Genomic DNA, 24446 nt, shown 5'->3' with positions numbered 1-24446 from the left:
GTACACTGTAGCTGTCTTCAGACACACCAGAAGAGGGCATCAGATTTCATTACAGATGGTTGTGAGCCACCATGTGGTTGCTGGGAATTGAACGCAGGACTTTTGGAGGAGCAGTTGGTGCTCTTAACTACTGAGCCATCTCCCCATCTCCAGAGTTCAGTTCTTAGCACCCATCTTGGTAGCTCACAACTCCCTGTAATTCCACCTCCAGGGCATCTGACTCCTCTGGCTTGCACAGGCACCTGCACACATGCACACATATATAATTAAAAATAATAAAATTATGCTGAGGACCGTGGTGGCCTCAAGTTCGAGATCCTCCTGCCTCAGCCTCCCAAATACTGAGGTTACAAGCGGGAGCTGTCACACCAGTTTGAGAGTAAACAGAGTTCTTTCTCTGACAGGGCCTCATGTAAGCCATCCGAGCCTCCGATGCCCTCCTCTTGCTCTCGCCTAAGTACTGAGGGCACAGGGGTGTGGCACTCTGCCTAGTTTGTGCTTAATTTTTTTTGAGCCACTTCAAATCGTGCACGTAGCATATACCCTAAATCTACTTTGGTTGTAGCTTTAAAATGAAAAAGCTTTCTTTTACATAGCAACAATGTCATTATTTCCAATGCATTTCATATTGATGTGACAATGTGTAACATATAGTTCATATTAAAACTGTATGTTAGTTCACCCAGTCAGAGATACATAGTGAGATCCTGCTCAAAAAGAAAGAAAAAGGAGGCCTGGAGAAATGGGCCTGCTGCTCTTGTAGAGAACCCACATCCAATTCCTAACACCCATGTCAGGTAATTCAAAACCACCTAACTTCAGCTGCAGGGATCCAATGCCTCTGGACTCTGAAGGCGCCTGTGCATGCACACACACAAACTTTAAAAAGAAGCAAACATGGTGGTGCACACCTCTAATCCCAGCACTGAGGAGGAAGAGACAGGCAGATCTCTGAGTTTGAGGCCAGCGTGGTTTACAAAGTTCCAGGGCACTCAAGGTTATACAGAGAAGCCCTATCTTGAAAAAAAAAAAAATCAAGGCAAACAAAAGCAACAATAAAAAACTTAAAAAGAAAAGGAAAAGAAATAAAAGCATACATTGCTATCTTGGTGTCTGATCTAGAGTGCATTGTCACGTCCTAAAGGGCATTTTCTTTTTATTTTATTTGCAATAGGAGAAAAATAGTACATTTATCCACTGGTTTCTCAAAGCTAGTAGGAAGTGAGTGCTGAGTGTACAGGAGTAAGAGAAGTGGCCATAGTAGGGCGGCCTTTGACTGGGATTTTTGTGGTTTGGCTGGCACAGGGCAGGCAGAGTCGGTAGGGGAGTATCTGGTACAGGGAATTCTCTTGACTGCCTTTTGAAAAAAAGATTTCTTTCTTTGTGTGTGTGTGTGTGTGTGTGTGTGTGTGTGTGTGTGTGTGTGTGTGTGTGTACAGAATCCAGGAATGTACACCAGATCTCCTGGAGCTATAATTACAAATGGTTGTGAAACTCCCAACGTGGGTGCTGGCAGCTGAGCTTGGGTCCTCTCCAAACACAGCACTCACTCTCAACCACCAAGCCATCCATCTTTCTAGCCTGCTGCCTTATTTGGGGATGGGGTGGGGGTGGGTAACTAGGGAGAATAGTATTTACCTAGGAGAGGGAAGGAAGAGGCATTGCAGTATTAGAAAAAGGAGATATGAAATCTTTGTTTATCTTCAAACTAGGCCAGGTGTTTTCTCTGCAGATATGTGACACCTTCCGGGTGCACATTTGTGAATAATTGTAAGGGATCCCATTGTCAACCCTCACCATTAACAGGCACGCCTCCTGAAATGTAAGAGAAAGGGCCTCTTGATAATAGGCATCCTCCTCACTTTCAAAGAAAAGGCAGACTACATTCATCCTGAATATGAATTTACTGTGTCATACCCCAAAGCGTCCCTGGTTTTTGTCATTTGATTTCATTATTGTGTTTGTGTGTATGATACAATGGGACTTTTTTGGACCCACCAGATATATTAACAACGACACATAGACTTATTGGTATTTTAAAGCTAGGCCTTAGCTGGGCAGTCTCCTGACTACTCCATCCTGGTTAGTCCTGGCCTGTGTCCTGACCGGTGGCCAGGTCGGCCTCTGCTCCACTCTGGTTCATCTGTCTACCTCTGTATCTGCTGGCTGACTCCTGCATCTCAGTTCTTTTCCCAGAGTTCCTATGTCTGCCTAGAATTCCATCTTCCGCTTCCTGCTCAGCTATTGGCCAATCAACTCTATTACATCCAGTAGTAGTCAAGTAAAGAAAGATGAAGGTTTACAAAATATGAGGCAGTAATGGGCCATAGGAACAACAGTACCAAGATCAGGCTAGTACTTAGCTCTCTGCTGGGACAATTAACAATTGGATATTCAGAGACATACCTTCATATAAAGTATGCCAACAGTTCGAAGTGTGTGTGTGTGTGTGTGTGTGTGTGTGTGTGTGTGTGTGTGTGTTAGTGTGTGTTAGTTAGTGTGTGTTATGCCTATGCACCATGTATGTGCCTGGTACCCATAAAGGCCAGAGGAGGGCATCAGAACGTCTAGAACTGGAGTTACAGATGTCTTTGAATTACGTTGTGGCTGCTAGGAACTTAACCTGGGTCCACTCCAAGAGTAGTAACCATTGAGTATCTCTCCAGTCTTCTCATTATTCCTTTTTTCAGGACAACATTTTTATGACCCATGTTTGCAATGAAGTGTCATTGAAATTTAAAACAGAACAGCCGTCAACATCAGTGCTCACTCCATTTGATTCATCTCATGGTTCTCTAAGTTTCCATAGCATGCATCTTTCCTTCCTCCCATGTGTATTTAGGAACAATTTCCTGTCTTTCCTCAGTTACTCACCAGCCCAGCTGGCACTATGTAGTTCAGAAGCTTTCTTGGACTCCACTGTGTACTTGAAAATTACTTTGTACAACTTCTCTTTTTTTGTACTCGTAATGTCTTCCTCCCTTCCCCACCCCTCCCCACACCCCCAGTCCTGTTTGAGGCAGAGTCTCATATAGCCCAGGCTAGGCTCAGGTTCACCGTGTGGCTTTGAATGACGTTGACTTCCTGATCTGGTCTTTGCAGGCTTGGCTGCGATGGCAAGAACAGCTTCTCATTAGCCAGCGAGAGAGAAGGAAGGTGGCCACTGCTGTGAGACACCATCAGCGCTGGCAGAAGCAGAGAACTTTGAAGGCTTGGCTTAAATACCTCCGTATCTGCAGGGTGAAGAGATGGCAGAATGGTGAGTTGGAAGCCTAGGCTCCCAAGTCAGGCCTGAGCAGATGGCTCTCCCATTGTTGTGGCCCTTCAGGAAGAGAAAACAGAATATATATATATATCTTTTTCTTTTTTTCGGAGCTGGGGACCGAACTCAGGGCCTTGCGCTTGCTAGGCAAGCACTCTACCACTGAGCTAAATCCCCAACCCCGAAAACAGAATATATTACACCTCAATTGTGATGACAAGAAATTTAGAAGAAAAGTTCATCATCCTTGGTTCTCATTTAGTTCCTTTTGGCTTTTTTTTAGTTTTTAAGACGTATTCATTTATAGTCTTTATATAAGTGTCCTGACTTCATGCACACCAGAAAAGGAATCAAACCCCACTTCAGATGGTTGTGGGCCACGATGTGTTTGCTGGGAATTGAACCCTGGTCCTCTGGAAGATCCGCCAGTGTTCTTAACCACTGAGCCAACTCTTCAGTCTCCCATTTTGGCTTTTATTAACATGCCTGATTTTAATTCAAATTGTGTTAATGTATTATGATTACTACATATATTTTATTTCAAATGGGGCTATTTCGATAGATATAATGTTATTTACCAGTTTTTTTTGTGCTTGTTTTTACACTGTATTACACCTTTATCAGGAATGTTAGTTTTAGTTGATTATTTGTATTTTTAGAATGACTTGCCTTTTTTTGTCTTTTAATACAATATTTATTAATCTCCTTTCTGTCAAACTCTGAGCCAGCCACTTCCCCAGATGCCCTGAGAGAGTACAGGGAAAAGAACATACAGGTTAGAGGAGACCCTGGAGGAAGGTTGTGGCAGGCAGAGGTGGGCACAGCTGCTTCACAGGTTGAAGCTGATGAGAAAAGTTGCTGTTAGGCAAGAGTCCCACGGCTTCTGAGAGGGCCAAGCACAGAACCACAGAGGAGAGGAGCTGTTGCTTTGGAGAAGAGTTCCTGGCATAACTGGTGATGAGACCCCCAAACAGCCCCAATCCAGCCACCCCAACTCGGGCAGCCCCGCTGTAACATAGCTTGACTGTGTCCCTTGAAGTGGTCCTGGCTTAGAAGCTGTAGCTAGACAGTGAGCATAGCATGCGAGACCACCAAGCCAAGGCTCTTGTTCATCACTGTCCAGTTCAACAGCACTTGAGCAGAGATTAACCTCATAGCTGAGTTCAGGAGTGGGTCGGGCCAACCTGGTCTACATTTTCAGGGGTGAGGAACAGGAAGGAGAGCTGCTGCAAGCAAAGATAAGGTAGACGACTTTCGTATTTGTTTTTTGTTTCGAGGCAGGATATTACCATGTAGTGCTGACAGGTCTCACTGTGTGGTCCTTACTGGCCTTGAGCTCACAGAGATCTGCCTGCCTTTGCTTTCTGAGAGGTGTGGGCCACCATGCCCGATGCTGTCACATGCTTACTTTTACTTAGTGAGCCATTTTCTGATACTTGACCTGGACCAGCAGGCTTTTCTTTAGTGACAAGGTCCTAAGTGAGAGGTGGCCAGGAGATGGGAAAATAAAGAGATAGAACAGGTGGGATCTTGCACAAGCTAGTCTCAGGCCAGGTGAGCTTGTTGGGAAGTAAAGCATCTTGTATACAGTTCCATGGGAGAAATGGGACAGAAGTAGCAGAAACTGTCATGTAATGGAGCCAATTGGGACGCTAATAAGCACCGTTGTACAAGGCATCGTAGGGTGTCTTAAGAACACAGAGACAAAGGTGGAAGACTTGGGTTCTTGGGATCTAAAGCCACAATCCCCAAAGGCCCTGACCCAGGCCACTTCTGCCAAGCATGTTCTGACTTTAGATCGGAAGTCATCTTCCTTTTCGGTACATCCTAGACTCAGGGAAAGTCTGGGCTCAGCCCAGCCTTCACTAGACTCTTGGATTATTTGAGTTTGTCTTCCCTTATGCAAAAGCATATAATTTATGATGTTAAAATGTTTTGGATATTTTTTTTAAGTGAAAAGGAAAGAAAAATTTAACATATCACAGATTCTGTGAAAAGTTGGTACTATGGAATTCTCACAGACCCCATTATTGTGGTTTTAGAATCAGTTGGCCCAGGGCTTTTTTTTCCCTTCTCTATAACTAGGAGTATACTTGGAATAAGGCTATTAAAGTCTTCCTGACCCTAGCTTTTCTATCTTCTTTATCCTGTCATCTCCTGGCCTCCTCCCCGCTTAGACTCTGTCACTAAGAGCAGCCTGCTGGTCCAGGTCACCTCAGGAGCATGCTCACTGATGATTTTGTAAACAAGCTTTATTGAGTTCACACAGAAATTAATCAAACACTGGACTGGACTCTAGGTTAGGCTCTCAGGCTCTTGTCCAAGTGAATCCCGTTTACCTCCTAGCCAACACCGCCTTGGCAAGTTTCTGGTATCTGTTGGGCATCGTGGTGGTAGACCAACTCTTTAGTTGCCCAGGGCTAGGGAACAAAGGCTTTTGGGCTATTTAGCATGATGAACTCTAATCGCAAGCCTCCAGCTACGGCCTATCTAGAGGTCTCCGTTTAGCAGCTGTCAGCTGCTCGGTGTTGGAAGGATGTGTACTCTGTGGCTCGGGGCAGCAGGCAGAATGCTCAGGAGGCCTTTGCCAGTGTGACGCTGCAGGGGAACCCTCCACGTCGAGGGAGAAACCAAACAGTATCTTTCAAAACGTCAGTTACCATTTCTTGACTATCAGCAGTGAGCTAGAAGCCTCATCCCTTGGGGAGAAAATTTTATCATTTGCTTTTTCTTTGTGTAGCCCTGCCTATCTTAGAACTCACTTTGCACACCAGGCTGGCCTCAAACTCACAGAGATCCACCTGCCTCTGCCTTCTGAGTGCTGGGATTGAAAGTTGCGCCACCACTGCCTGGCCAGGGAGGAGATTTTTTATTGCACATTCCTTTCTTTCTTTTTTTTTTTTTTTTGGTTCTTTCTTTCGGAACTGGGGACCGAACCCAGGGCCTTGCGCTTCCTAGGCAAGCGCTCTGCCACTGAGCTAAATCCCCAGCCCCTGCACATTCCTCTCTTGGTTTGGTTTCTGTTGCTGTGATGACGCTATGACCAAACCAACTTGGAGAAAGAAAGCGTTTATTTGGCTTATAGGTTGCAGTCTATTATTACTGAGGGAAGTCAGCAGGGACCTGGAGGCTGTAACTGAAGCAGAGACCATGGAGAAGTGCTGCTTCCTGGCCTGCCTCCTTCCCTCTGGCTCACTCACTCACCGTCTTATAAGGGCCAGACCCACCTCCCAGGGATAGTACTGAGATACCACCCATGATGCATTGGGCCTCCCATATCAATCCGTTACTAATTTAAAAAATGCCTCACAGACATGCCACAGTTCAATTTGATGGAGATAATCAACCAATTCCCTCTTCCCAGATGTGTAAACTTGATAATCAGGATGAGCTATCACCCTTCCCTAAAATTATACACCTCTTTTCTTGGAGACGGAATCACGCAAGAAGTTCCAATATCCTTCTAGTATCTAGACAACTCTTTTGTGTTGTGTTTGGGGTTGACCCAAAGGAGCCTCATATGCTCTAAGCACACACTATCAATGAACTACGCTGTCGACTTAAAACCTTTAGTAAGAATTCTTTGTAGGAGCGATCTTGAATCCTGCTCACTGTCAGTAAGTAGGGTGCAACATTTGTGACCTCTCCCTGCTTGGGGAGCAGCACCCAAGAGTTATTTCTCTGTTGCAGAGATGGCTGTACAGTTCCACCGCATTACTGTGCTCCAGATACATTTCTGTGACTGGCAGTGGGCCTGGGAGTGGAGGCAGAGCTTGTCTGCCCACCAGGCCCTGGTGGCGAAGCTGGCCAGGAAGATGGTCCTGCGAAGGGCCTTTGCCCACTGGAAGCACTGTATCCTTTGGCACTGGCCTGTCCATCCCCTCAGGGTGTCCTCAGTGTGAGGATCTGGATGCCTTAGATTCTCACGCATCCTTGCATTGTCCATTCAGGTCGACTCATTTCAACTTCAGCTTAGTTTCTTGTGTTTGGTGAGCTAGCTAGGTTTCCATTTCTGTGATAAACACCAGGACCAGCAGCAACTTGGAGAGGAGAGGGATCCTTGCTGGTTTGCTTTCCAAGCCTTGTTCAGTCTGCTCTTTAAACAACCCAGGACCACCTGCCCAGGGGTGGGACCACTTACAGGAGTCTGGGCCCTCCCACCTGAGCCCTTAATCAAGGAAATGTCCCACAGACTTGCCTGCAGGCCAGTTGGATGGAGGCAATTTCTCAGTTGAGAGTCCCTCTTTCTAAATCATGCTGGCCGTGTTGAACTTAGAAAAAAACTAATCAGCACACGAGGGAAACTTGAAGTCTCACAGCAGTCATTGGCCAGTGGGAAAACAGGTATGAAAGTGGGTCTTGACAATATGGGGAGATGGTGCTACTAGAGGTTGGTATGGGAACCATCCTGTGTGCCCAGCACTCAGGAGCAAGGCTGGCACGACCACACCCCCCAGACCCTGGCTCCAGACCCTGGCTCAGATTATTTTTTAAAGATCTGTTTATTTTTTAAGTATATGAATACCCTGTCACTGTCCTCAGACACACCAGAAGAGGGCATCGGATCACACTACAGATGGTTGTGAGCCACCGGAATTGAACTCAGGACCTCTGGAAGAGCAGTCAGTGCTCTTAACCATTGAGCCATCTCTCCAGCCCAGCCTTTTTTTCTCTTAATAAATTTTTTCAGCATCATAGGAGGTTCAGGCAAGAAAGGAGCATCTGAATGTAAGTTCCAGGTGACCTCAGGTTCTTCTGGCAGAGACTGGGATCTCACACAGGCTTATTGATGAAAATACTAATGTTCAAGAATATGTTAATAGCGGGCTAGAGAGACGATTCAGCAATTAAGAGCACTGACTGCTCTTCCAGAAGACCCAGGTTCAATTCCCAGCAATCACATGGGAGCTCACATCTGTCTGTAGCTCCAGATCCAGGGCTCTGATACCTTCACAGAGACATACATATAGGCAAAATACCAGTGATCATTAAAAAAAAGTTATATATGTAAAAAAATGTGGTGGCCAGGTGGCATATGCCTTGAGTCTCAGCACTCAGGACAGACACGGGCAAATCTCTTTGGGTTTGAGGTCAGCCTTGTCTACCTAATGAGTTCCTGGACAGCCAAGGTTATGATACCTTGTCTCAAATAAAAAAACAAAGTGGTGGCTGTGGCTCAGGAGAGGGTCAGTGTGGGCTGGGGTCTGTCATAGAGCTCTCTGTGCCCCACGCTATCCTGATGCACTCACGGCTTCCGAAGAGTTGAGTATTCACTGGCATCAGTGCACTGACACTTATGCTTCAGGAAAGATGTTCTAGGGCCAGTGAGATAGCCTGCTGACAAATCTCATCGCCTGAGTTTGAAGGAAGACCGCAGTCCTGCAAGTTGACCATGCACATACATGCAAACGCAGAGATACATGCCATTTGAATTATTGTAAAGAGAAGATGGTCCTGGATAGAGGAGAGAGACTTGCCCAGAGAGGCCAGCTCTGTGCAGTCGTGAGGGACAACTCAAGAGGAGTGGGCTGTGAGAGAGCGTTGAGGGCAGAGCAGAGAGATGGGTCAGTAGCTGAGTACTCGAGTGTGGGATGAGAAAAGATCTGAAAACCGAAGCTTCTAGCTCAGCCATCTGACTGGATCGTGATGCCAAACAATGCAAGCTCTGCTTGTGAGATGATGATTCCAAATGCTCACAGAAGTGATAGCGAGTAACCTCAGGTACTTTGCCTTGCATCAAATAGGCATCAGGAGAAGACTGGCATGACCTGGCTCCTTGGTAGAACTTCCCTGGGTCACCAGGAGGAGACAGAGGTGACTGTCAGCCCTCTCAGCAGGCCTGTTATGCTTAGAGCCAGGCCCCGTATTGTGTTGGGTAGAAAGCTTGTTAAACTGGAGGCCTTAACTTCTGGCAGACATGCTGCTACAGGAAGAAGAGGCTGCCCAGCGTGAGGCAGCGGCAGAGCACCACCAACACTGCCTGCTGGTAAGAGTTCCAGAGTCTGGGGCAGCCATGGAGGCGTGTGCCCAGGGCTCCTGCTCCGTACTAGCCCCTGGCCGCAGCTGGTTCTGAGTTAGCTGTAGTCTGTGTTCACATTTTGAAACTGAGAAAGTAATGAGTGGAGTCAGAGATTTGGAGTTGAAGGGAACCTTAGAGGGGATCTGATCCTGGGGTTTTTACAGTAGACCTCTCGAGTGGTAGATTCCTAATGTGTAACCCAGATCAAAGTCTTCATCCTAAACCTGTGTCAAGGTCTGGAGTGTTGGTTCCTGTTTTGTGGGCTGCCCCTCCCTCAGGAGCTGGTCTTCAGAGGTTTTTAGGAGCCCCTGGTGTTCCACAGACATGCTAAATACCTGTAACTCTGTCTAGCCATAGAACATAGTGTAAAAACCCCTTAGCTCTGTCTAACCTCTTCTCCCTGGCACTTGCTTACTTAGTATGTATGCAATGGTGACAGAGTTGCGAACGTGGTTCTTTCTTTTTTTTTCCGGAGCTGGGGACCAAACCCAGGGCCTTGCGCTTCCTAAGCAAGCGCTCTACCACTGAGCTAAATCCCCAACCCGGTCCCGAGGATTCTATCCTGGTGTCTTTTGCTTTTGCTTTGATAAAATGTCCCAGTACAAGTGACTCTGAAGTGAAAAGAATTCATTTAAACAGGTTGACGTCTGTCAGGGCCGCAAGAGCTTGAAACAACTGGTCAGCCCCCTTCTTTACTTACACAGGTCTGGGTCCCAGCCAGGAGTGAGTCTGGTCCTCCCATGTAAGTTAATACGAGGAAGACAGTCCTCCATAGGCAGGGACAGATGCCCATCCCCCAGATAATTATAGATTCTGACAAGGTGACAATGAATCCCAACCATCTCAGATTCACCTGAGTTCATTCTTGAACTTTTATAATTATGTAAATGTATATATACATTAACTCTTAGGTGGTTCCCAACTCTGGGATTAGAGGCATGTATCACCCTGCCTAGCCAATATTTAACCTTTTAGAATTCTTATATGGGTCTAGTTAGAGGCGACATTGTGTTTTCCTGTGAAGCCAGTGTTACTGAGAGACTTAAACTAGCTTCTATTAGGAACATGGTAGAGAAACTGCAGAGACCTGGAGCGGCCCTGAATAACACTGGCTTCCAGTGATGCTTTCCTTGTTCATACTTCTACAGATCCTAATGCACCTTTCTAACCAACCCCTCCTGTCCTTTCTCTGTGTAGCATTCTTGTTTTAGAGCCTTCAAAGACAACGTGACCCGGGCCCGACTAAAGCGAATGAGAAAGAGCCTTGCTCACCAGCTGCGCGATACTACAGTAAGAGTCCCCGCCCTCCCAAACAGGGCTTTGATGTATGGCTAGCTCAGGCTGGCCTCAAGCTCACTGTACTGTCTGGGCTGGTATTGAATTCACGGTCCTCAAGTCCTGGAATTACAGGTGTGCACTACTATGCACAGTACTTCATTTAGATTTTAGACTCCAAGATAACAAACACTGTTTTCTTTGTTAGTCTGTACCTACTGATAGAGAAGTTTGTTTCAGCCTTTTTTAGTTTTCCCTACTCACCCCACCTTACTCCAGTTTGCTAAAAAAAAACCCCAATACTTGACTTAGATGTTAGGGACTGGCTTGAACCAGTGTATTGCTAGATAGTACAAACCCTGTGTAGTCCTGTGCGGGGGAGGTTGTTTTAGGTTTCTGCTGTAGTCAGTTTCTCAGTGGTGTGTTGATCAGTGGCAACTGCTCTCTTCACTGGTTTTATTTCTGAGTGTGGATTGTCTTTCCTCAATGGTTAAGTGCACAGTAACCAGAGCATGGTATAGTGATCTACTCACAGTGAGCTGGTGTCAGCGCTTACACCGAGAGGCCTCTCTCTTAGCGTGATAAACTCAGTTTTCTTCTTGTCTTTCTGAAGCTGCTCCACAGGTTCTGGAACCTCTGGCAGTCTCGAGTTGAACAGAGGGAGGAGAGGGTACAGCCCCCCTCACTGCTTGCAGCCCAGAGCCACTACAGGTAGGAGCTGGCTTCAGCCTTGGCCTTTGTAGGGACACCTGGTTATTTCGATGCAGGGTTGTCCAAGAACAATTACTCTGGCACGAGTTAGCGCCAGACTTAGAAAGGTCTTTTAGCCAGGTGTGGACAGGGCCCTTAATCCCAGTACTCTGGTCTGCACAGCAAGCTCCAGAACAGCCAGGGAGGCACAGTGAGACCTGTGTATACAAGCATCTTCTCTTGTGCACATATCATATTATACCCTGGCACACAGGACTATCACCTGGAATAAAACACAGAAAACAAGCAAGCAAACAAAAAACTGTAAGGGCCTTATCTTGATGAAAGCCACACTATTCATAATGGCTCCTAAGTTTGCTTTTGGCAGGGTGAGGGGAGGTGGGTGAAATGATGCCATTTGTACCGAGTCTTGACTACCACTGGATGAGTCTATGTGGTCACTGCCACTGCTTCCCTTCTGCAAGCCTTTGGTGTGTGTGACTGGTGGCAGAGCTCAGCAGCAAGTGCTTAGCATAGGCAAAAGATAAAGAGAAAAAGGACCCTGTGAAATGTAAATGTTAAATGGACAGGTTAGGAAGACATTTGGGGCTCAGTCTATCAGGAAATAGGGAATGTCCTTGATTGTTTAGAGCTAGTCGTCCTGTTAAATACATGAAATATCGAAAATTAACAATATATAAAAAGAAAGTATAAAATGAAAATTTTATAGGTCCTCTACTTCCAAGCCAGAGCCCAGTTTGTATATTAAATAATGTCTTGACTCCTTCCCTTCCTCAGCTCAGGGTGTCACCAGTGTAATCTGCAGTTAGTGCCCAGTTTTAGAGTGTTTTACATTTTATGATTGATTGATTGATTGTTCTAGGGATCCAGCCCAGTGCTTTACACAGGCATTCCCCCACCAAACCACCTCCCCAGCTTCAGAGCACATTTTTAATGACCCAATAAGAATCCTAATATTTTGGGCTGGAGAGATGGCTCAGCACTGAAGAACACAGATTTCTCTTTCAGAGCCTGTCCCAAGTTCAATTCCCAGAACCCACAGAGTGACTAGCAACCATCTGTAACTCCAGTTCCAGAGGACCCAATGCCCTCTGTGGACACTAGATATACTGGCACACACATACATGCAGACGAACACTTAGACACATAAAACTGAAAAAGAAAGAAAAATTCAATTGAGAGTTGTCAAGGTCTGCCTCTATTCTAAGACCTTGTTTACAAAATCAAGCATTTTATTCTCACATCTGGTATCATTACATGGAAGGGAGATCAGCCCTGGGGTTTGGCCATAACTCCAAGAAGTTCGGAGATTGCCTATCTTAAGTCCCGGACGTACTGTGGTTGGTGCTCTACTCACTTTCCAAGTGAGTTGTCAAGCGTCGGAGTGTAGCTCAGTGGTAGGCCGGCCACTTGCTTAGCACCTGTGCCCTGCAAACATAACTAACCAACCAATCAGACCCCAAGGAAATGTTGAAAGTTAAGTCCATGGGGTGCGCTGAACCCTCAACTGTACCCAGATACAGGTGCTTAAAAACACGATAAAATCTTACAGCAGTATCAGTACGCAGTCCTTTGGTTTTCTGTGTTTTGTTCCAGGATGACAGTCCTACGCAAGTGTGTCAGGGTGTGGCTACAGTATGTGCACAAGAGAAGATGCCTGCAGGTACGGGGCATATTGGAGCAGACCGCTCACCGTCTCTTAGTGGCATTCACTGGCTTTGGGAAGATGCACGGGGAAGGCCTGTGCAGCAAGTCTGGTTCTGGGCCGGAGGGGACTAGGAAATCACAGGGGTCTCCTTCAGCCCTCACTGGTGTTGGAGTCTGTACAACCCCAGTCCTTCATTGATGGGAGAACTGAGGTGCTGATGGGAAAGATGGGCTCTTCCCAGCCTGTTGGGTCCATACTCAGGCCCATTGTTTTCTGAGATGCCCCTCCCTTCCTGTCTTAAGCCCCAAAGTGCTGGGATTATGCGAGTGTCCCACCACAGCTGCCCCTGAAGAGATACTTACCACACACTGGCTTTGCCTTACACCCTGTGCCTGTGTTGATGGTACAGCTGTGACACAAAAAACAACTCCTGTGCCCCCAGCCTCATGCCAGGGTGGCAGGGAAGTGTGACTTACAGGTCACTTCTGACAATTGGGCACAGGTATCTGGAATGCTAAGTGATGAAGGCTTTTTAAAAAATTCATCTATGTGTGCATGTGAGAGAGATGTGTGCAGGGGTGTGTGTGTGTGTGTGTGTGTGTGTGTGTGTGTGTGTGTGTGTGTGTGATATACAAGTGTCCACAGAGGCCACTTAGTGGTTTAGAGTTGCTTGTTCACAACCCCGGAAGAGCAGGAACCGCTCTTAACAGCTGAGTCGTCTCTTTAGGCCCTTAAGTAGAAGACATTGCTACCAGATTGAGATTTAATAGGGAGGTTGGTTCATTTGGTGATACCTTCATGGAAAGTGCCCATGTTTGGCCGTCCTTGGCACTATGAGGAAGACACAGACTAAACTTCCCTCAGTTGTTTTGGCTGCCCTCTTTGCTACATGGACGTCATCTGCTGCCACAGTCTGACTGTGGGATAGAGTGGGAGTTTGGAGCTAGGCACAGACTCTGCCTAAGCCGTCTCTGTCTCTCAGGCTGCTAGTCACTCCTAAGTGTTCTGAGTGTGTCTGCCCCATGTAACTCTGTAGCTCATGGCCTTGTCAGGGTAGGGGCTCCCTCCACCCTAGCCTGTCACTGCCTGTGCGATTAAATAACATTAGCATACAGTTGTGTGCTGACTTTTCAGGTAGCCTGTAGCTGCTGCTTCGTTCATTCGTTCGTTTGTTTGCTTCTCTGTATAGCCCTGGCTGTCCTCCAACTCGGTCTGTAGATCAGGCTGGACTGAAAGGCAGCAGTCTACCTGCTTCTGCCTCCCGAGTGCTGGGATTAAAGGCATGCACTAACAGCCCAGCTTCTGCAATGACTTTTTTTTTTTAAGATTTATTTATTTATTTATTTATTTATTTATTTTTTTTTCAGAGCTGGGGACCGAACCCAGGGCCTTGTGCTTGCTAGGCAAGCGCTCTACCACTGAGCTAAATCCCCAACCCCTATTTATTTATTTTATGTACAGCATTCTGCCTGCATATGTGACTGCAGGCCAGAAGAGGGCACCAGATCCCATTACAGATGGTTTTGAGCCACCATGTGGTTGCTGGGAATTGAACTCAGGACCTCTGGAAGAGCAGTCAGTGCTCTTAACCGCTGAGCCATCTCTCCAGCCCCCCGCAATAACTTTTAAAGTTCCCATTTTTAGTGATTTGAATATAGTGGAGAACATTTCCTGAGGACTGGGTTTAAAGGAGAGCATAATCACACCTGACCAGCCTGTTGCTTCTTAAGGGCCTGGCATGCCTGTCTCAGCCCAGCACAGTGCCCAGCAGAAGGTGCTACTGACTCATGGCTGAATTGTTCTTGACCACATGGGAATGTTTCTGGTTGGTTATCTGGAAGCTGGGTGTAATGGTACACACCTCTAATACCAGCACCCCAGAAACACAGGTAGGATTGCTGCAAGTTCAAGGCCAGTCTTAATAGTGAGGTTCAGACTAATTTGGGCTGCATTGTGAGACTACCTCAAAAACAGTAACCAGGTGTGCTGGTTCACACCCACCATCCTAGCACTGAGGAGGTAGAGACAGAGGATAAGAAGTTCAAGGTTATCCTCAGATACACAGCAGGTTCCAGGCCAGCCTGGGCTACATAACATCTTGTCTCATGAAAACAAAAACAAAAATGTAGTTTGAAAAAGAGAGCCTGCTTGCTTGTCATCCTAGTGCCTGTGAGGTGGAGACGTGAGGATTAGTGAGTAGTTCAAGGTCATTCTTGGCTGTTTAGTGAGTATGAGGCCATCCTAGGCCACATGGATCCCTGTTTCACGAAAACAAACCAGAAAGAGGAAAAGAGTTCTCAGGATGGCACAGGTGGGAACGGCTAGCTCAGGTCTCTCTTACCCTGCTTGCCTCTAGCTCAGCCTGCTCCTGGAGGAGAAACAAGTCAGAGAGCAGCAGGAGCTTCCCTGGCCACTACTTTGCAAAAGTCTTTTGCTAAAAACACCTTAAATGTCACCTGTCCATGTAGCTATCTCAGGAGCACAGTTCTCTCTGTTTTAGGGAAACAAAAGGTTATTCATTGTGAGTTTCTTTTAAAAAGTAATGAGGCCAGGCATTGTGGTGCACACCATTAGTCCCAACACTTGCAGGGGCAGAGGCAGGCAGATCTCTGAGTTTGAGGCAACCTGGTCTACAGAGTGAGTTCTAGGACAGTCAGGACTATATACAGAAAACAAAGAAGCAAAAGTAACATGTGGAATGGTAAAATATCTACTTGTTACTAAATTGGAAAGTTAAGCTTGTGAGTTCATTAGACTTTTTTTTTTTTTTTAAGATTTATTTGTAAGTATCTTGTAGCTGTCTTCAGACACATCAGAAGAGGGCATCAGATCCCATGGCAGATGGTTGTGAGTCACCATGTGGTTGCTGGGAATTGAACTCAGGACCTCTGGAAGAGCAGTCAGTGCTCTTAACCACTGAGCCATCTGTCCAGCCCCTCATGGTACATCTTTAACATAGCAAATGGGCAAAGATCAAACATAAGATTTCATTCTGTTCCTACTTGTTTCTTTCTTTCTTTCTTTCTCTTTTCCTGTTCCAACTTGTATGAGAAGCAATCTTCTGTCAGAAGAGAAGTTAAGTGTGCCTCTGACACTCCCGGAGGTCATTTGTTGTTTTGCTTCAGTCACTGCAGGCCAGAGCACTCGGTCATTTTCAGCAGCGAGCACTGCCTGCTGCCTTCTACACGTGGTACAGAGTCTGGCGATGGCACCAGCAGAGACGGACCCTCCACACCAGAGCAGTGCGTTTTCACAGGTCTGCTGTGCAGCTCCGTGTGTGGAACATACAGCTCTGATGTAGCTCTGGTGACTTTGGAATGCCCTGGCTTTGTGACGCTGTTTCCCAGTCCCTAGTCCCTGGTCCTCTGGGTTTTCAGTAATGAGGGCCTTTTGATCTCACGGAGCAGAAAAATTAGCCACACCTTCCCCTGGGACACTTCGGCCATCCTTTTGGCAAGTGTTTTCAGAACAGATTGTGTTTTATGCTCTGTTCTTCTTTCCTGAGTACAATTTCCTGTTAGTGTTGTAATGAGAGCTTTGATGGAGCCTCACATTGTGTGATTTCCCTAAAATGCTGTGCTCTTGTTCTGTAAGACATGGTCTTCTCAAGTCTTAGCACAGCAGTCCTCAACCTGTGGGGTGTGTGACCTTTTCACAGGAGTCACCTTAGGCCATTTGAAAACAAAAATATTTACATTATGTTTCATAGAAGTAGCAAGATTACAATTATGAAATAGCAATAAAAGTAATTTTATAGTTGGGGTGATCACCGTAACATGGGAACTATATTAGAGGGTTGCAGCATTAGGAAGGCTGAGAACCAATGTCTTAGAACAATGGTCACCCACAGAGTTAGAAAGGCCAAGGAGAGGGGCTGGGGATTTAGCTCAGTGGTAGAGCGCTTACCTAGGAAGCGCAAGGCCCTGGGTTCGGTCCCCAGCTCCGAAAAAAAGAACCAAAAAAAAAAAAAAAAAAAAAAAAGAAAGACCAAGGAGCCACAGGGTGGTAAAGGCGCCCATCTTTAATCCTAGCTCTTAGAATGCAGAGGCAGTTGGATCTCCTTGAGTTTGAGGCCAGTGCAGTCTACAAAGTAAGTTCCAGGTCAGCCAAATGCTACACAGAAAAACTAAAAAATAAAGTAAAAAATGTCTTCCATTGGAAATGCTTAGCTTCTAGTCAGTTTTTCTCATTTGTGTGTATTTAGAGAGGCATTAGAGAAGCAAGTATTTGCTCTCTGGAGGCAGAAGGTGTCTCAGCATCGAGAAATCCGCTTGGCTGAGAGAATGGTGAGTAGCTTTCTTTGTGTGTAGGGGGGGGGGGATCCACTGTATGCACTTGCCCTGGGGTGCTCCTCAGAAAGTTACACAAATCCGGTCCACCCTGCAGGCCAGGAGCCTGGGAGAGGCTAGACATTGTAGCTAACGTCAGCTGGGTTTGTGGGCAGCTACTGGAGAAGCATCTCTCGGCTGGACACAGCCTCCTCCAGCCTCTGATCTGTTTCCTCCCACCCTGCCTCAGGCTATGCTGCAGGCAGAGCAGCAGCTCTTGCGTAGGTTCTGGTTCGTGTGGCACCAGCGGGCAGCGGCGTGTCACCAGGAGCGACAGCGGCAAGCCATGGCCATTGCCCACCACCACAGCGGGCTGCTCAGGAGGGCTTTCTGCATCTGGAGGGAAAGCACCCAAGGATTTAGGATGGAGTGAGTGGCATTTCTACTCCAGAGCTCCAAGTGCCCACTATGGCGTTGTGTCAGGTTGGGCCGGATGTGTCCTGGAGAGTCAGCTTAAACGGGGGACAGGACCTTGAATCTATCTTTGGACTCTGATGCTCTGAAACTCAGCTGCACCGTGCTTCCTCCCTGGGACCCATGTGGTTAGTGGCAAGGCCTAGACTAATGAGCCCATTATCAGGTGGCTAGACACTTATTAGTGGGCAGGTTATGACAATTTTAACCAGAACAAGAAGGCTTCAATGGCGGAGTGCATGCAGCCCATGTGTCTAGTGCAGAGATGTCCAGCCTTGAAGCCATGGGGAAAAATTTTGAATCTCTGTGTTTCTTGGGAGAGACCCAGATCATCAGACAGTTCTTCAGCGAACCCGTCACTCCCAGAGCTCAGTGAGGATGAGGGTCCGGGGCTGCAAAGGGGAGTTCTGAGGCACTCAGAACTTTGAGTCTAGCGCCTGCTGAGCTTCTCCTGTTTCTCCACAGGAGGATGGGCAGGGCACAGGCTTCACACTTCCACTCAGTACGGCTCCTGTGTTGGGCCTGGAGCAAGTGGAGGGAGGTAAGGCTTTGGCATGGGCACAGCCTGAGTGTGGCTTTTGGACAGGTGGAGCTGTTTGTCTGCGTGACTCAGACAGACAGATGGTTACCTCCATATATATGCCTCTGGACAAGGGCTACTGTAGCGGCTCAAGGTCCTTTGTGTGCGAGGCTGTTAATTACCTGAACTTACTGACTGGAACGTTCCTGGTCTGGCCACTCACAGAAACTCTACTCAGGGTGTAACATTGAAGCCAACTCCTGTCCAGCATTTCCTGTCAGCTCCTTGCTCACCCACCAAGCCCTAGGAGGGGTGTGTGTGTGTGTGTGTGTGTGTGTGTGTGTGTGTGTGTGTATTTGTAGATGAGATTGAGACTCAGTGTATTCCCCGTATGTGAGCTCACTCACAGAGTGAGAACTCAGAGGCACTGCCGCCGTGAGCTCCCACTGGCCTGGGCCCACAGTCCCTCCCCACTCTTTCCTGTGCACAGGGCCTAGCTCTGAGGATGGAGGAGCAGCAAAAGCTGAAGCGTGCAGCCCTGCACAGCCAGCGCACCCTGCTCCACAGGGCTCTGCAGAAGTGGCTGGTAGGAGCCAGTTCTTTCTTCTGGGTCTCCTCAGTTCGGGGTAGGGGAGGCTTCTGGACGCATTTCCATTCCTTCCCAGAGTGATCCGACAAGGCTCTAAACATCAGGTACCCTGGAAAGTGCTACCTGGGGTGCCAGCCTTCCTTGAAATCTGGTTTCTAAGAGTCCAGGAGCTGGGCCTTATGGGACATTATATTGGTGATGGGTGCCGGCCTTGGAATGGAGACCTTCAACCTCTTCCCACTGTGATAGCTCTGGGCATGGCAGCCACTGTGGTAAACACACCTCTGAGGCCTACTTGTACAGAGAGAAGTGTGGGCCCGGGGCAGCCTCCAGTCCTTCTCATCTCCCACAGGTTTACCAGGACAGGATGAGGAGTGTTCTTCAGGAGGTTGCAGCCAGGGAAAGACAGCACAACAGGCAGCTGCTGTGGTGAGTCCTGAGTGCCTTGGATCTCTCAGGCTTAGGAAAGACCTCCAGAATCAGGTATGGGTGGGTGGGGCAGTCCTGCCTCAGGCCTTGCAGATAGTGGCCTCTGTGCCTCCTACTGCTTAAGTGTTTGACTCTGGCTTTCCCTCAGCAAAGCAAGCCTCTCATCTTCTGGCTCACCTCAGTATGTCTTGATCTGCCCTGAGCAGGTAACCTGGAAGGCACTCCCATACGGACCCCTCACCAGAGACCCACACAGGAGCCCGTTTGTCGAGCTCTGAGCCTTTTTTCCTCCACGCTTCACCCCTAACCTTCTGTACCTCCTGGTACACTATTTCATCCCATTCCTGTCTGCAGTCTGCAGTCTCTCTGTCTGCTCCCAACTGTCTGTCCCAGACCGTCTGCCCCTCTAGGACCGTCTGTAACTCTCACCCCACCCCACTCCTTATAATCCGAGTTCTGAACTCATCTTTCCCAGTTGGACTCTCCTGTCCCCTCCCCCTTTGTACTTGTTCAGCACAGGCTGTTCTGACTGTGTAGGCCGTGGCCCTTGTGGACTTTACACCATCACTCCTCTGAAGTTCCCACAAGGCACCATCCAGTCCCTCAGACAGTCTAGAACGAGAGAGCAAGTAGGCGCTGGGGTTCATGCCCCTCTTATCTCACTGTGAATCACCTGAAGTGTCATCGTCTGGTTACAGCTGTGCTCTCTTTATCGTGTACCTACTGAGGACTCGGTGGTGGCCACCAAGTCCCAGCTAGTGCCTGGTGCAGACCAGACACTCAGCATCTGTTGTTAGGCGTAGGCAAACTTGAGCGTCATGAGGCACAGAGTCCTTACTCAGGCATGGGGAAGTGTGTTTCACAGAGGCCTCCCAGGCCCATTCACACTTCGGTCACTCTCCTCACCTGACTCATGTCTTTGCAGGTGGGTGTTACATCGCTGGAGAGAAAACACCATGGCCCGTTTGGATGGGGCCAAAAAAACCTCTCAAGCTAGAGTCCACTACAACAGGACTCTGTGCTCCAAGGTGAGGTACAAACTGGTTTCCAGGGAGCTTGGGGCTCACATTCCAGTCCTTATTAATTGGCACTTAGTAGGAACCTTCCACAGTGGGTGGGTGACTGTCTTTCACACACGCATGTCTGTAGGCATTTCTGTTTGTGCTGAGATAGGAATCAGTGTTCATTCAAATGTGTCAGACAGGAACAAACTAGTTCTTACCAGATCCAGTATTTCCACACATGTGCAGCACTGAACTCAAATAAAGCAAGGGGGCTGCTGAGATTCAGAATCCTTGTTGGAAGACTGTGCAGATCTTACCCACTGGCTCTCAGATTGCATGGCTCCGAGGCTTGCTAGAAAGATGGGGCCTCCCAAGAAGTCCTTGGTTATCTATTTTGAAATGACCCAGACCACCTCGTTTCCTTGTCTGGATATATGAATCTCATTTCTTTCCTTTTGTTTCTTCTTTGAGCACAACTACTAACAAACTACAGCCAACCTCCCTGAATGACCAGCAATCACCAACTGCCTATTAGGGCTCTAGCATTTATATACCCTTCCAAAAGTTCCCAGAATTCCAAACGTCACAGGATCTGCAGCTGCAAACCACACCCCTGCTAGAGCATGAGGCTGGAGCATGCTAGAGCATGTCAGCTGCTGCAGACAGCCCGAAGCAGCCGCACATTCCCAAACCTGAGGTAGAAACAGCTGCATGGGTCTGTAACTCCTGTCCTGGAGTTAGAGTCAGAGTAAGAGAGGATCGTGGGAACTCACTGGCTAGCTAGTCAGCCAGAACAGGAAGCCTCAGCCTCAGAGACCTTGTCTTAGGGAATGAATGGAGAGCGACTGAGGAAGACATTGGATTTTTGGGTCCTCTACAGCCATACACATGTGCACACATACACACACATACATGCACACACCCCACACAAAGAGTTTTGTTTTATCTTTTGAGATATGGTCTTACTATGTAGCTCAGACTAGACTGGAACTCTCTATGTAGATCAGGCTGGCCTCAAACTCACAGAAATCTATTTGTCTTTGCTACCCAAGGTCTGGGGTTAAAGTGTGCACCACCTCACACTACCCAGAAAGGGTTTTGTTACTAGGTTTCCTGTGTAAGAAAAGATATTCCAGGTGGTGGTGGTGCCTTTAATTCCAGCACTCAGGAGGCAGAGGCAAGTGGATCTCTGTGAATCTGAAGCCAACCTGGTCTACAGAATGAGTTCCAGGACAGAGAACCAGGGCTGCACAGAGAAACCCTGCCTTGGAAACCAAAACACTGGAGTATAATCTATGTAACAACTTCATTTCTTAGGGCACAGTGTGAAGTTTAAATCCTCCTGATAGGGAAGTCCCAGTGTCTTGAGTTGTCAGACTTCCCTTTAAGGGACCATATGGCTGGCTACTTCCTAGATGTGCTTGAGAGCCAACTGTTAACTCCTCAGGTCTTTCCCCTAGAGGACCCAGCATTGGTCACAGTGTGACCTTGATATCAAAGTATGAAATGACCACTGTCTTTTCCTGCCCGTCCACAGGTCCTGGTCCAGTGGCGGGAGGTTACATCAGTGAAGATATATTACCGACAAAAGGAGGCAGCTGCCCTCAGGGAGGCCCGGAAAGCACTGGACAGGGGTAAGAGAGGCCTGTGGGAACAGTGACTCGAGGAGTGTGCTGTGACGCAGGACTTCCTGAGGTTCTGTGTGCTCTATGGGATCTGTCCATGAGTGCTCATTCCCTGATGCTCCCATGGCCAGCAGGCTTCAAACAAGAACTCATTTCTCTCAGCGTCAGAGGCCAGAGGCTCTGGAGAACCCTTCCCGGGCTCTTCTAGCTTCTGGTTGTCGCCCTCCCTGGTCTTCCTTGGTGATGTATGTATGTGTGTGTGTGTTTGTGTACACATATACATATACACATATACATATATAATTATATGATATATATTTATATAATATATATTATATAATTTATTAAGTAAACTTTTAAATAATATTATCCACATCATACCTGAGTTGCTCAGAATCCAGTACTTGTCTTTGAGGCTGGACCTCAACAACCATCAGTACAGAATAGCTGAGGTCTTACTGGCGCAGGAAGCAGGGACGACAAGGTGGTTATGCAGTCTACTAGGTGGGGTGCGTGCCTCAGGAGCCCAGAAAGTTTCTGAAGAACTGTTCATTCTTAGTCTGTGAAGCTTGAAATGCTGGTTTTGCTATGAGCAAAGGAATGAGCAGTAGAAGCATCGACAGGGCCATCTCTGAAGGACTTTTCTTAAAGGGGGTAGTGGCACAGGGTAGGTCCTTGGGACGTGGAATTTAGGGGGCTAAGCCCAAAACACCGTCCATGGGAGGGTGGAAGTAGCATTGTGGTTTGGTACCTTCTAGTTTGTTTGTTTTTGAGATGGGGGTCTCTATAGTCCTGACTGTCCTGAACTCACTATGTAGACCAGGCTGGCCACCAACTCACAGACATGCATCTGCCTCTGCCTCCTGAGTGCTGGGTTTAGAGCTTGTGCTCATCGTCCTGTCTGATATTAGGCCTCAGGATTTCTGCTGCACCTTTCTAGAGCTGTGGGGCAGACACCGTTAGACTCAGGAATGGACTTTACAAAGGGTAGGCTTGGAGGCCCAGCACTTGGAAGGCAGGAAGGAGGCATGCTGGGGCAAGGAGCCTGAGGGCAGCCTAGCAACACTAAGCACCCTTCCTCTGTCTCTCCCATTCTTTCTTCGTAAGATTACATCATTGCTCCCTTCCCTCTCCTGCCCACAAACTGCTTCTGCTCTTTCAAACGCTGACCTCTGTTCTCGTCGTTGTTATATGTATCCTGCTCGTCAGTGTGGTGCCACTCACATGTTCTCGGGCTGAGCTCTCGGTAGTGGAGAACCAATTGCTCAGCGCCTTCCTGGGAGACTTTCTCCCACTCTCCGCATGTCTTAGTTTCCTAAGGAGTTCTTTGTGTAGAGCTGCGGCCCGGGCCTTCCCCCGTCTGTGGCATGTCCATTGGTGTCGTCCTTATTTGGGCAGTTTTGTTGATGGCGTCTGACATTACTAGGAGACACATCCACGGCAAACTCCCTGATCTTCGGGTTCTTAGGATTTTCCTTTCCCTCTTCCAACGTGCTCCAGAGCATCAGGCATCAGGTGTGGGCGTTCTGTGCATGCCTCAGGCGGGCGCGGGTTCCGTAACTGCATTTTGTTCTCCTCTACTTCAGTACCTTCCTGTTAAGTTGTTACTTAGCGATGACGCTGCTGTCATGGTAGCTAGGGAGATAGGTACACTTAAAGCTGCACCTAAGATGTGAAATGGCTGGTGGAGACCATCCAAGATAAGGCTCGTGACTGCTGCCTTGTCTGGAGCCTGCGTTAGGCATTCCCAGGCCCCAGCCTTCCACAGTGGCCATGGACCCTGGGGTGTTTTTTTCTCATAAAAGGCTGACTGTCTCATCACATAACCTCTCCACTGTCTAAGCCTTCCTTGCCACAAAAGCCACTTAATGAGTGAAAATCCTGCGTAGTCAGCGGGTTCCATCTGCCTCAGGTCGTCTCCGGACCTGGCTTCAGCGGTGGCAGGTCTGCAGGCAGAGGGAGGCTCAGCAGACATTCCGGCTGCAACAGGCGGCTCAGCATCACCGCCGGCAGCTGCTAGCGGGAGCAATGGCCAGGTGGAAGGCGTACCATCTGTGTTGTGTCAGGAAAAAGGTGAGACCCGTGGTGGCAGCTCTCCAGGCTCTGCATGAGTCTGGGGTATTGAGCAGGCACCTGTGGCTTGGGGAGGGGTCTTTAGACAGAACTCCGGGCAGAAGGTATTAATGCTGGGATTCTGCAGGAACAAGACTGCGGGAGCTGCTGCAGGCCTTCCGTAGATGTAGGAATAGCCAACCTCAGAATCAAGTCTACCCCACAGAAGGCTGCTCAGAACTGAAATCTGCTTTCTCCTGACCCCTGACTTTCTGGATTTGGGGAAACTATGGGGCTATCAGACCTCTAACTTGTGCAGGAGCCCTTGGCATCTGGGACAGCTCTTGGCACAAAGGTGTTCACTTGGGTGGCGTCTTACCCTGCGCAGCTGCCCCAGTGGCTAGGGATAGACCCTGAGTTAGGCTGTAATATGTGGTGTCTGACCCCTTGTGCATTCGCTCTCCAGTTTCTGCAGAGGCAAGCTGCCCAGCTCCTGGCACAGAGACTCGGTCGGGCCTGTTTCTGCCAGTGGAGGAAGCAGGTGAGAACCCATGTAGCACTTCTCGCCTA

At 48.0% G+C, this 24446-nt stretch overlaps 1 protein-coding gene across 18 annotated transcripts in view; it reads left to right on the top strand.

Moving 5' to 3' along the window:
* Positions 1 to 24446, top strand: part of Sfi1 (SFI1 centrin binding protein) — a 57321-nt gene that overhangs the window by 28219 nt on the left and 4656 nt on the right. For 10 of the 18 annotated variants that reach the window (XR_015636654.1, XR_015636652.1, XR_015636653.1 and 7 more), the window contains 16 exons: positions 3103 to 3259; positions 6953 to 7114; positions 9178 to 9248; positions 10479 to 10571; positions 11170 to 11267; positions 12864 to 12930; positions 16041 to 16171; positions 17120 to 17201; positions 17434 to 17612; positions 18123 to 18198; positions 18668 to 18763; positions 19119 to 19195; positions 20121 to 20223; positions 21737 to 21833; positions 23737 to 23897; positions 24343 to 24417. Coding sequence is in view for 15 of the 18 variants with exons in the window: in XM_087583311.1 (XP_087439437.1) it covers positions 3103 to 3259; positions 6953 to 7114; positions 9178 to 9248; positions 10479 to 10571; positions 11170 to 11267; positions 12864 to 12930; positions 16041 to 16171; positions 17120 to 17201; positions 17434 to 17612; positions 18123 to 18198; positions 18668 to 18763; positions 19119 to 19195; positions 20121 to 20223; positions 21737 to 21833; positions 23737 to 23897; positions 24343 to 24417 (1725 nt within the window). In the remaining 3 variants the exon portion in view is untranslated. The remainder of the gene's footprint in view (positions 1 to 3102; positions 3260 to 6952; positions 7115 to 9177; positions 9249 to 10478; positions 10572 to 11169; positions 11268 to 12863; positions 12931 to 16040; positions 16172 to 17119; positions 17202 to 17433; positions 17613 to 18122; positions 18199 to 18667; positions 18764 to 19118; positions 19196 to 20120; positions 20224 to 21736; positions 21834 to 23736; positions 23898 to 24342; positions 24418 to 24446) is intronic. The other 8 variants (XM_087583314.1, XM_087583315.1, XM_087583312.1 and 5 more) reach the window with 3 other exon arrangements.

Source organism: Rattus norvegicus, chromosome 14, assembly GCF_021556685.1.
Source record: "Rattus norvegicus strain SHRSP/BbbUtx chromosome 14, alternate assembly SHRSP_T2T, whole genome shotgun sequence".
NCBI classification, from domain to species: Eukaryota; Metazoa; Chordata; class Mammalia; order Rodentia; family Muridae; genus Rattus; species Rattus norvegicus.
Note: the sequence above shows the minus strand (reverse complement) of the source record. Positions and strands in the feature narration are given on the sequence as shown.